Here is a 10,954-nt window from a genome sequence, read left to right on the forward strand (position 1 = left end):
ACTTACGCAACAAAATTTCTCTTGCGCAAAACTGTTTTCGTAAGTGAGTTTTGTGAATCCGGCCCCAGATTACAGCAATAGCGATTTACACCGTGCGTCGAAATCCGCGAACCCCGCGAACCGCCGAATCCGTGGCTTCGGCGGTCGAAAAACTGATACATGGCAAGGAACGTCGGGATTTACACATAAGGCAACGAACGTTCAAAATTTATCGCTGGTGGTCGGTTTCGTCGAACATAAACTCTGCTGTCCGCGTTTACGCGCTCAAGCCCCACAGTTGATAATAAAATAATGTGAATGCTCCCAGTCATTCTGACGTGGTTCGCACAAGGCAGTGTCCACGCTTGCAATAGGCCCGGCGTGGGCGGCAGTATTGACCAAATTATTTTCACTCTCGCACCCACGTGCAGCGCAAGCATACATAACCAGCCGTCGTGTATCGGCGAGGCCAGCGTAGCCGCTGTGAACTAGCTACGTCATAGCTCATGATGAGCGAACACTGGCGGACATCAAGTGATAGGAACAAACTGAAAGGTAACGTAGTCGTCCGTTCCATGCAATGAGCAGCCCACTCAGTAACGCGTAGATGGTTGCGCCCTTCAAGTGGTGAGAACTCTGGTTTGCAATATAATAAAATAATAAAGGGATTGGTAAGGTAGGTGTGACGGTGAAGGAGAGGAAAAAAAGTGCGACTGTTATAAACATCAGGAAAGTGAGAAAAGGAGTAAAAAGTAGAGAGAGGAATGACAGACCAAAAACACAAACGAAGTGGAAGCACGTGAGGGAAAATAATAGGGAGAAGCTAAAATAAAAGGAGAAGAAAGAGAGAGAGGATGAGGCTGCCAAAGAGTGAGAAAGGGTAGTGGGGTGAGGACGAGAAGTATGAGCGTTTGGAGGTGAGAAAGGAGGATTACAAAGAGTAAGGTAAGGCACAAGCAGAATAAGAGAAGAAGAATCGTAGAGAAACAAAAGTGTAAATAAAAAGGAGAACATGAATTGGATGTAGGCAGCTGAGAAAGCAAGCGATATAACTAGGGTGTGAGACAAAGAACTAGAAGAAAGAAATCACGCAAAAATTAAAAATATCGAGAAATATATAGAAATCTTTACAAGGATAAATACATAGAAATAAATTTAAAAAGGAAGATATATCCAAAAAGGGAATAATTGAAAAACAAGGAAAACTAAAAATTAACAAAGGAGGCTGAAAAACACCGCACTTCTTTCAGGCCTATAGGACCACCTGTGCGAAGTTGCCTTAATTTCTATGCTAAGAATCGTTCAGTATTAGCGCACACACCTCTTCATAGTGTAAACATTTAGAAACCTATTCAGGTGAATATAGTGCGACCTTTAGCCCAAAAATTGGTTAACGTGCTGCCAACGCCAAACTTCTTGCAATTAAAGAACGCCAGGTGGTCAAAATTTCCGGAGCCCTCCACTACGGCATCTCTCCTAATCAAATGGTGGTTTTGGGACGTTAAACCCCACAAATCAATCAAACTTCTTGCAATAATTAATATAGTGCATAGTTACTTTCATGCATGCAAAACGTTTAGCATTGTTGTATACTGAACGTCGTCACAAACTTTATAAAAAATGAAAATAAAGTACGTGGATAAACCACGTGACGCTTACTAAGTGAAGGCGTCTGGTGAAATGATCTGCTGTGGGTTCAGGCATATATCATAGCGCATGAAGCATCGCGTAGCGACGATGAAATTGCGATGGTGCCATAGTGGAGCGCCTCAATTTGCACTGATCTCTCCGAATGGAAGTTGGCGTCGGCGACGCTGCACCCTCTTGAAACACGGATGATCATGTCTGCTACAACACAAAGGATTGGTAGCGAAGTCGGCACTTTAATGAACGGTATTCTTAATCCTGCGTTTTTCACATCAAATACGCCGTCACTAAGATAACCTCAATTTTCCACGCCAAGCAGAAAAGTCGCACGCTCTCTGTGCGTTCACCTAAGACGACTCGAAGGCTAGAGCCACATTTTACTTCTCGGTCAATCACACCAATAGCACGTGAAAATTGAACACTCATCTTCGTCAACAGTTCTGCATGCAATTTTTTTACATAGACGCCAATGCCTGATTGCACATTTCGCTAGATGGAAGAGTACGGAAGCTTCTTAAAATGGAAGCACGCACGTGGGCTTGTCAGGAGGTATGAGGCCAGTTAAACTTCTAAAAGCACCGCCTTGGATATATGCTCCACTTGTACAGGTGATCGTGTTCCCGTTGGTGGGTAGGCTTACGTTTTTTTTTTTCGCGTGTGCGTTGATGTCTTTTGAGATTAGACGATGTCGTCGATGAATATTCACATAATACGCATCTATACGGCCTTTCGCCCGTATGCGAGCGTCCATGTCTACGAACATCTGCAAGCCTTCTGAAAGACTTGCTACACGCACGGCACTTGAAGGGCCTCTCGTCTGTGTGAATACGGATATGCACTATGAGAAATGCTTTGTGAACGATCGACCGAATTTGCTGCAATAAAAGGGCTTGTCGCCTGTATGTATGCGGCGATGATCCGTCAGATTGCGATGCCGTTTAAAGGTTGTGCCACATGATTCGCACTCGTGGCGTCGATGTCCCGATGTTTTCTCGCCGTTGTTGGCGTCGCCGAAGACAGTGCTGGCACGTTTTCGCTTGTCTCTTTGCGTGGAGCCAGCAACATTCCTGCGAGGGATCAGACAGCGGAATAAAAAACTCTGGACGTAAGTACATGTTTTCGACGTTGATTGATTGATTGATATGTGGGGTTTAACGTCCCAAAACCAGCATTTGATTATGAGAGACGCCGTAGTGGAGGACTCCGGAAATTTTGACCACCTGGGGTTCTTTAACGTGCACCCAAATCTGAGCACACGGGCCTACAACATATCCGCCTCCATCGGAAATGCAGCCGCCGCAGCAGGGATTCGAACCCGCGACCTGCGGGTAAGCAGCCGAGTACCTTAGCCACTAGACCACCGCGGCGGGGCAATGTTTTCGACGTTATAAATATTGGTGAAGAGATTACGGCATGCATGGTAAGCATATTCGCTTGAAATAATTCCCAAATTGGGCGATTCGCGTGCATCCAAAGTTTGCCTTATTCAGCGGCAATTGACGGCTAGTGTTTTTTTTTTTTTTTCACAGGGTACGCTACAAGCTCAGATATTGAACAGCACTTTTTGTAACTGTATTGACAAATAATTTTCGCCTTTCTTGAATCCTGTAAAAAACGCCGACTTACATAGAGCAAAACGCGATAGGAAGCTAGATTTCTAAAAAAATGAAAGCAGCATTTTTGTAGGCTCTAAGCATGTTTGAGAGCTCCGAGAATGATGTTTAATGGTGTGGCGTCGCGCGTAAAATGATGGTCACTTACAAAGACGGTACAATGCGTAGCAATTAGGAAGGAGCTCACGAAGAGCTTTCTCAGTTACTTACCGAAAACTTTATTTTGTACAGCGAAAAAATGATGGTTACTCACATTATTAACCATCGGCTCATATTTATAAGCACACTAAGACAAAGATCTTAGCACAATGCAGTTTCCCACGAAGCAAGCAATAATATTTTCAAGAGCTTTATAACCCAACCACATTTGGCGTAGATTGACGGCTATTTTTGTTTATTTCACAGTGAAAGCACTTCCCGAGGATCGGCGGCTGTTCGCTTCGTCTTAACAGTGGTTACCAAAGTGTACGCTTTCCAATCATTGGCTGCGGCTGGTTTGCGCAGTACACAACGCAATATGTAACCGGAGGTACACATGTTTCATGTATGTGCTGTATGTTCGGAAAGTACGTTTGCAAAATCATTGGCGACTAACGTACTGAACTTAGCCGGACCAAAAATTAGTGACCGAAAAACACAAAGCGAACCAAATATAATATACAAGAAAGAAGAATCAACAAAAGAGATTCTATTTCATTTGTCTGCGCAGGGTTAAAAAAAGTGGGATTGATTTATTGGTACCACTGCAAATGAATAACATCGTATTATTTCTTGTGGTTAACGTCCGAAAACCATGATAATAATATGACAGACACCGCGGTGAAAGGCTTCGGAAATTTTGACTACCGGAGGTTCTTCAAGGTGTACCTGAGTCTAGGCACACAGGCTTCAAGCATTTTCGCTGCCATCGGAAACACGTCCCGGCTGGCAGAAAACATTTACGTCTTACGTAACGCAGTGCCAGCGATCACATCTTGAAGAACAGTGACAGTAAAAAAGACAAAGCGTTAAGATCGCAGTCAAATTCAGTGCAGCCGGGCGTATTTGATACTATATAGCCCCATATGCATTATAAACTGACTTCCTTCGTGCCAGAACGTCATCTCATTGCCCAAAGGACTTAAGCTTGAATAAGTTGTTTACAGTGTCAATGGAATAAGCATAAACTCTAGGAAGTGCTTATTCGAAGCTGTGTGTAATATGACTGAAACGCACATGGTACTTGAGTAATAATTGCTCCAGATAACAGGTCCTGCTGGTACAGCACATTTAAACCAGTGTTGCATAATTCCCATTCCGCAATTGGAATGACTGCAGAATCATTCCAAATTTTCGTGACCTAGGTATGATATAGTAATGGAATGGAGACAATGCTTGGAAGACTAGAATAGAATTAAGCGCTTTTTGCACGGAATCGAACTGAATGTAAATATGTTTTTCTGAAAATCGAGCACGTTTCCGTATACGCACCGTTTTTCAAACATCACACATTAGTAAGTCCGATCCTCGAATTCAACAGTAATACAGTGTTTTTCAGATGGCTTGGCTGATTCCAAGAATGGTGCACTTGTGAGCAATGTGCTTACTACAATTCTGTCCTCATATAGACTGTGTTGCTCCGAAGTTTGCCACTATTCCTCGCCTCTTGGCGGCTCTATACCATTGATATCCATCGCGCAAAACTACGCCGGCGGCACGCCCCCCTCCCCCCTTACGCCTTGTCAGTTTTAGGGGCGAAGCTCCTTATAGCGGCACCCGTTCATCCCTCATAGACGCCGTAGTGTGTAACAAGTATAACATTTTGACCTCCAAGGTAATGCCGGTGAGATTTCTTCTGTGCGCTGCTGACCAATAAAAGACAGTGCTCAATGTACATGCCAATGGCTGCTAAGGGGGAATGAGAGAGAGGAGAATTCTGCTTTTGGTTAACGCGCACGCTGCGATCCCCATTAGCAGCCATTGGCATGTACATTGCGCCCTATATGACAAGAAAGGGTTGCTAAATTATACTCGCTGGGTGTAACCTCCTTAGTTTTAGAAAGGTTTAGCGAGCGTTCAGCCGCAGTGCCATGAATACAGTGAACTAGTATATACCATGAACTCGAGGTGGTTAAAGGTGGGAAGTAGACCCGAAACGCAAGCCGCAAGAAAGTGTGCGTGTGCCGCCTCTCGTTTAGTCCTTGGAATGTCCGCAAAAATGGTGATGCTTTTATATGGGGAATATTAATTAATGAATAGATGCGAGATGGTGGTACTTGGAGTGTAATAGATGGACGAACGGACACACAGACAGATGCATGGACGGACGCATGAATGGCTGCACGGACGAATGGACGCATAGATGGACACAGAGGCGGTTGCATGGAAGAACGCAGGGATGGACGCACAGATGGACGTGCGGACGCACGAACAGATTCACGCACGGATGGGCGGATGGACGCATGGACGGTCACACAGACGGACGCATGGACGTACGGAAGCAAGAACGAATGGACGGACGGATGCTTCACCCCACTCTCCATCATTCATTCCGTGGATATGCTGCCATTTGTTTTTTAGTCGGTCTCAAGCTCTAGACCAGGCTTTCAATGGTCTGGAGCTCAAAGCTTGTCAACCGACACTCAAGCTGCTCCGGGTTGGCATCAGTTCGTTATTATTGTTACACTTTCTTTACATTTTTATCGCTCAGTTGCTATGACTGGGCACATCCCATGTTCGCATAGTCAAACAAAGAGGCCATTTAAGAGTAACGTATTTTTCTACCATATAATTGCTACCACTGTAATATCATGCTCAAATTAGTCATGTAGGCATGAGCACATGTATTATCTATGTCGAAGGCCACAACACAATCTGTAGGTCCACATTTAGTTTACCACAGTCAAGGGTAGCCATGGGGAAAATGTGTGAACAGCCCCGACATGGTGGCGTAATCACTAAGGTACTCGGCTGCTGACCCGCAGGTCGCGGGATCAAATCCCGGCTGCGGCGGCAGCATTTCTGAAGGAGGTGGAAATGTTGTAGGCCCGTGTGCTCAGATTTGGGTGCACGTTAAAGAACCCCAGGTGGGCAAAATTTCCGGAGCCCTCTACTACTTCGTCTCTCATAATCATATGGTGGTTTTGGGACGTTAAACCCCACACATCAACCACCATCATTACAAACTGTAATGCCTGAAAGTTCGATTCCACAAGTATAACTTCCGACGCGCTTTTGTGCTGATCAGTTTATCGATTGCTGATGAATGTGATAGCCACTACCATTCTACAGCGTGTATTACTTGCACTGAAACTTATTTCTTGGGCGTGTCTAAAAATTGTTTCATGTTTAACAGCACGACTGCCGTTTTCTTTGAAGTTTGCACAACGTGACAATCTATACACAAATATATTATTCTGGGAATGCATGTACCAAAGGTATAAACGTAAATTCTTAGGTAGGGGCACTCAGAGTAGTCTAACGTTCATTAACCACCGTGGTTCTCTCACTAGTTTTTAACCGTCGACTGCGTTATGAGCAGGTGCAAAAAGCATTATATGCATGTCCCTAATACTGGCGAATTTGTCCAGAAACTCTCAACGCTGACCAATACTGCAAGCCATCGATATTAATGGTTCGCGCCACCGTTAGCGGAGCTATTGGGCACTCTGATGGCATGCAGACGCCTAAGCCACATCTCGGGGAATCTCCCGACGCATCGCTCATGACTTCACTTTAAAAAAAAATATGACAAGAACATTTTATTTTATTGTTCAAGCCTGTGATGTCAGACCTAAGCATTATGGAGGCGTTTTCTTTGTTATAATGAAAAGACGGTAATTTAAAGTGCCTGCTATACGACCGAAAGCATCAGCGTAATCAGTTTTGTGTAGAACTAACTGTATTACTCGGTTTAACTGTAGTAACTGATGGCAATGCTACACATACCAGGCGAAGAAGCTCTGACGAGGCGGGGCAAATCGGTCGATTCTTCATTCGAAGGGCCATCTGCAGTGTCACTGGACAAAAAGGTACTGGCGTCAGATGTACCACCAGTGAACACTACAGAAACATTCTTGTGTTGAAATATTATGGCATTGTAACATAGGCGAAGAAAGTAAAGGCCACTGAAATTTACAATGTGTACACTGCAGCAGCCATTCGCTCAATTCATGAACGAGAACTGTGTCCCATAACCAAAACAGCCCGTCAGATTTCACAGGTCCACCAAGAACTGCACTCCCCCTCCCCCGTTTTTTTTCTTAGCTGAGCGCATGGCTATGCCCCCTGTTCAATAAGGTTACAGTTACTGTCAACCGAACAGACGCTTTGCTTGGAAAAGGCTCGCGTGCTTGTCTGCTGCACACGCTTCGCTGAGGAGACGAAATAGGCGGGCGAGTGGCTTGCTCCGTAAAAACTCTGGCTCAACCGGGTTGCCTCGCTTGCGCAGATGCCGTGTCCACCCCTTCGATTTGCCCGCTGACCCCCCGAGCCACTGCTTAGTTGTTACACTCTACTATCCGGAGCAGCATCACATTTTCGTGTGTCTCTTAGCTATAACACCAGTGAAAACTCCCGAGGTGGTATTCTTCGCAGTATCACAAATAAAATGTTTTCCCAACAGCACATTTATTTGACCCCGTCTAGAGTACGCATGCGTGGCCTGGGATCCATATTTTGAAAAAAAAAAGACATTCATGAACTTGAAAATGGTCAAGCGAAGGGCGGTAAGATTCATTTATGATGCCTATCACAACCTTGATTCACCTTCATCACTTATCCCACATTTGAAATAGCGCAGAGCTATCGCCTGTTGCGAAATCTTAAGTTTAATATCGATTCTCATGAATACCAACCTCCAACTTCTTTCGGTCAAACCAGGCATACCTACAATAGGGATCTATCACCATACTTCGGACGTAATAAGATTGTCAAACACTCCTTTTCACGAACCATTAGCGAATGGAATACATTGCCTACATATGCTTTTCCTGAACATCGCATTCCTCACATCGAAAAATTCATGCATCTTTTTGTGTAGTCAACAATGTTGATACCATCATATATAACGTCATCTCATGAGTTCATTTCTGTTGCGTTCATTTTTTGGCTGAAGACTGTTACAAGCAATTTGTGCATTTTTTTTTCTTTCTAGTAGTGTAAAATTAATTAACTTTACTTAGTATGCACTTGATTTTCAGTTATTGCGTAAGACAGAAAATTTTGCTGTTCAAATCTGTGCCCTTTGTTCCCACTGTATTCACTGTCTTCGCCCCTCCTGCTTGGTCGACGGACTGCAGTAAGTAATAAATCAAATCAATAATGGAATCAGGAGGTACGGTATGCGAAAAAGCTGTTCTGATGTATCTGAGTCTAAAACTTCGCAGAACAAGCATATTTAGCAACGTATCAATAATAATACCTGGCAGGGCGTGTTACAGGCTTCGATGCAGGATTAGCTTTGGCAACGTCCTTTCGCACTGATATGAAATGATCCCGACAGATTATTGATTTGAAAATTAAGCACATGATCATGCTGCTACGTCCGGTTCAATTGGCACTCTCATCTCACTCTCGGGCTGATTTTTTTAAACGCACTGTGATTGCTTACGTAGCGTACCAGTTGTACCCGTCGTGCCCCCTGAGCCTAAGTGGGCCTAACCAATGCGCCGCATTTCTGCGTTTTTTACAGAGCAACCGATGCCTACGGATCCTTACTTGGGCGCAGCCCTAACATCTATTATTAAAAGGGTAACGTGTACTATTACAACTACGAATAGCAACAACCGTAATATGTGGCTTCATTGATTGGTATGTGGGGTTTAACGTCCCAAAACCACCATACGATTATGAGAGACGCGGCATATAGTGGAGGGCTCCGGAAAGTTAGACCAAGTGCGGTTTTTAACCTGCACCCAAATATGAGCGCGCTGGCATACAGCATTTTCGTCTTCATCGAAAATGCAGCCGCCGCCGGCGGGATTAAATCCCACGACCTGCAGGTCAGCAGCCGGTTATCTTGGCCCCTAAACCACCATGGCGGGGTGTAATATGGGGCTTCCTAAGGGCCAAAATGCGGAACTATACAGGCAAATATTGTTGCGCAGAAGTTGTTGCACCGAGCTAGCGTATAGCAGTCGGAGGGGGGCTACATCTCATTCAAGCCTCTCATATAAGTCGGCAGCAGTGGAAGAGCAACGTTTGAAATCCGAATGGTGGAAAAGAAGGTCTTCGTAATTTACGGGCATAACTCAGCCTCCGCCTCTTGAAGCACTGCAACTTGTGTTTGTAGGGTCCCCGTAATGTGAATACAGTGCGTAATCCAGCTTCCGGGTACTGCAAATGCGTTTTCAAACATGATGACGTTATGTCCCTTAAGAAACCGTGTCAATACAAAGTGTATGACACAGTTCGCTTCCAAATGCAAACAGCTATGTGACAACTTCCTCTGAACACCATGACATAAAAGAATTCCTGTTCATATTAAGATTCCCATGTTGTAACGGCAACTCAAGCACCATCATGAAAAGAACAGGATCTAGAAAAATCTGACCTGACATCGCCTTGAGACGTGTGTGCCTGCTTTCTTTCCTGAAGTACTTTGTATAGGCTGCCAAGAATAGCAAGATATTCTCGCCGTTCTTCTTCGTCAATCATATCCGTTGCTGTACATGCAGCGCTGTCGAAATCTTCTTGAGAGTGAACACAGGAGCACGTGGCCTTTGGTACTATATATGTCTGCGATGCTGAGTGACACGTCATACTATCTGCACGCGGCCACGAAGAGGGTAGCGACCTTTCGCGCGCATCACTTAAACTCAGTACTCGTCCGTCGTCTGCTAGCTGATTTTCACCCTCCTTGGTGATCGTATTATGATGGCAACTACAGTATTGATGTTTCAGTTCGAACGGCGTGCCTCCTATGCATGCCGTGTTACTATGTTTTTGTTTTGTTTTTTTCTTTTTCCGGCGTTCTTGTAATCGCACAACGAACAGCCAAAGAAACACAAACACCCGAGCTGTTGCATGGCGCACCTTTCACAAGAATGAGATACGTTTGGGAACGTTGTGTCAGTAATCTGGAATAGTTTTCCTCGATGTTGCATCAGTATTTTGTCATGTCCCACTTTCAAAAACAAAAGCTCTCTTGCCAATCTAGAAAGTGCTAACGAGCAAAGCGCGGGCACAAAGTTATGATGCGCTCGAAAATTCCGTCACTTCTGGCGAACCTTGAATTCATCCACAGTCCCGGACCATGAACAGGGGTATCGCCCCATTGCTGCTATTGCGTATGCCCCGCCCCCCTATTTTCACAAATGCTTATGAATTAGAGAGAAGCACCACAATGAGGCATTCTTCCATGTGCTTGTTCCTAACTTTCGCAAAGTGCACCGACGCTGCGGTCATGTTGGAACACAAAATGTGCTCCGGGGAAAGCGCTCTAGCGGCATACCAATAATGATATTGAAAATGTTGGCCTACGTACCGTACTGCCAGGTTCATTCGTGAATACTGTGCAACGTAATTGGAAATACTTTGAAGCACAAGGCTTCCCTACTGCCGTTCGGGTGCAGCAGACAACACGTGCAAGGTAGCCTGACACAGTTTTCGCAGCCCGGTCGCACTGCGCATGAGCGAAAGTTCTCGCTGCCACCGACGCTGTACTGCCGTTTCACATCCCTATAATAACTCCGAAAGCCCTGTGCTCCTGTAATGATGCTCCATGGTTCATTCTT

General features: G+C 44.9%; 1 protein-coding gene across 1 annotated transcript; it reads right to left on the reverse strand.

The window, feature by feature from the left end:
- Positions 1-2,312: 2,312 nt before the first annotated feature.
- LOC142774743 (uncharacterized) lies at positions 2,313-9,901 on the reverse strand. The gene is made up of 3 exons (XM_075875737.1): positions 9,772-9,901; positions 7,167-7,237; positions 2,313-2,693 (listed from the first exon to the last, which is right to left on the reverse strand). The coding sequence occupies exons 1-3, from the start codon at positions 9,873-9,875 to the stop codon at positions 2,548-2,550; spliced, it is 321 nt and encodes a 106-aa protein (XP_075731852.1). The 5' UTR covers positions 9,876-9,901; the 3' UTR covers positions 2,313-2,547.
- Positions 9,902-10,954: the final 1,053 nt, after the last annotated feature.

The sequence above is a fragment of the Rhipicephalus microplus genome, chromosome 10 (genome assembly GCF_043290135.1).
Source record: "Rhipicephalus microplus isolate Deutch F79 chromosome 10, USDA_Rmic, whole genome shotgun sequence".
Taxonomy (NCBI): domain Eukaryota; kingdom Metazoa; phylum Arthropoda; class Arachnida; order Ixodida; family Ixodidae; genus Rhipicephalus; species Rhipicephalus microplus.

What these genes read in the sequence shown, in the direction of transcription:
- LOC142774743 (XM_075875737.1), bottom strand. Translation starts at nt 9,875, where the DNA reads ATGATTGACGAAGAAGAACGGCGAGAATATCTTGCTATTCTTGGCAGC. An exon ending in ACGTCTCAAGGCGATGTCAG is followed by an intron (nt 7,238 to 9,771) that starts GTCAGATTTTTC and finishes CTTTTTGTCCAG; the next exon opens with TGACACTGCAGATGGCCCTT. An exon ending in CGTCAGAGCTTCTTCGCCTG is followed by an intron (nt 2,694 to 7,166) that starts GTATGTGTAGCA and finishes GATCCCTCGCAG; the next exon opens with GAATGTTGCTGGCTCCACGC.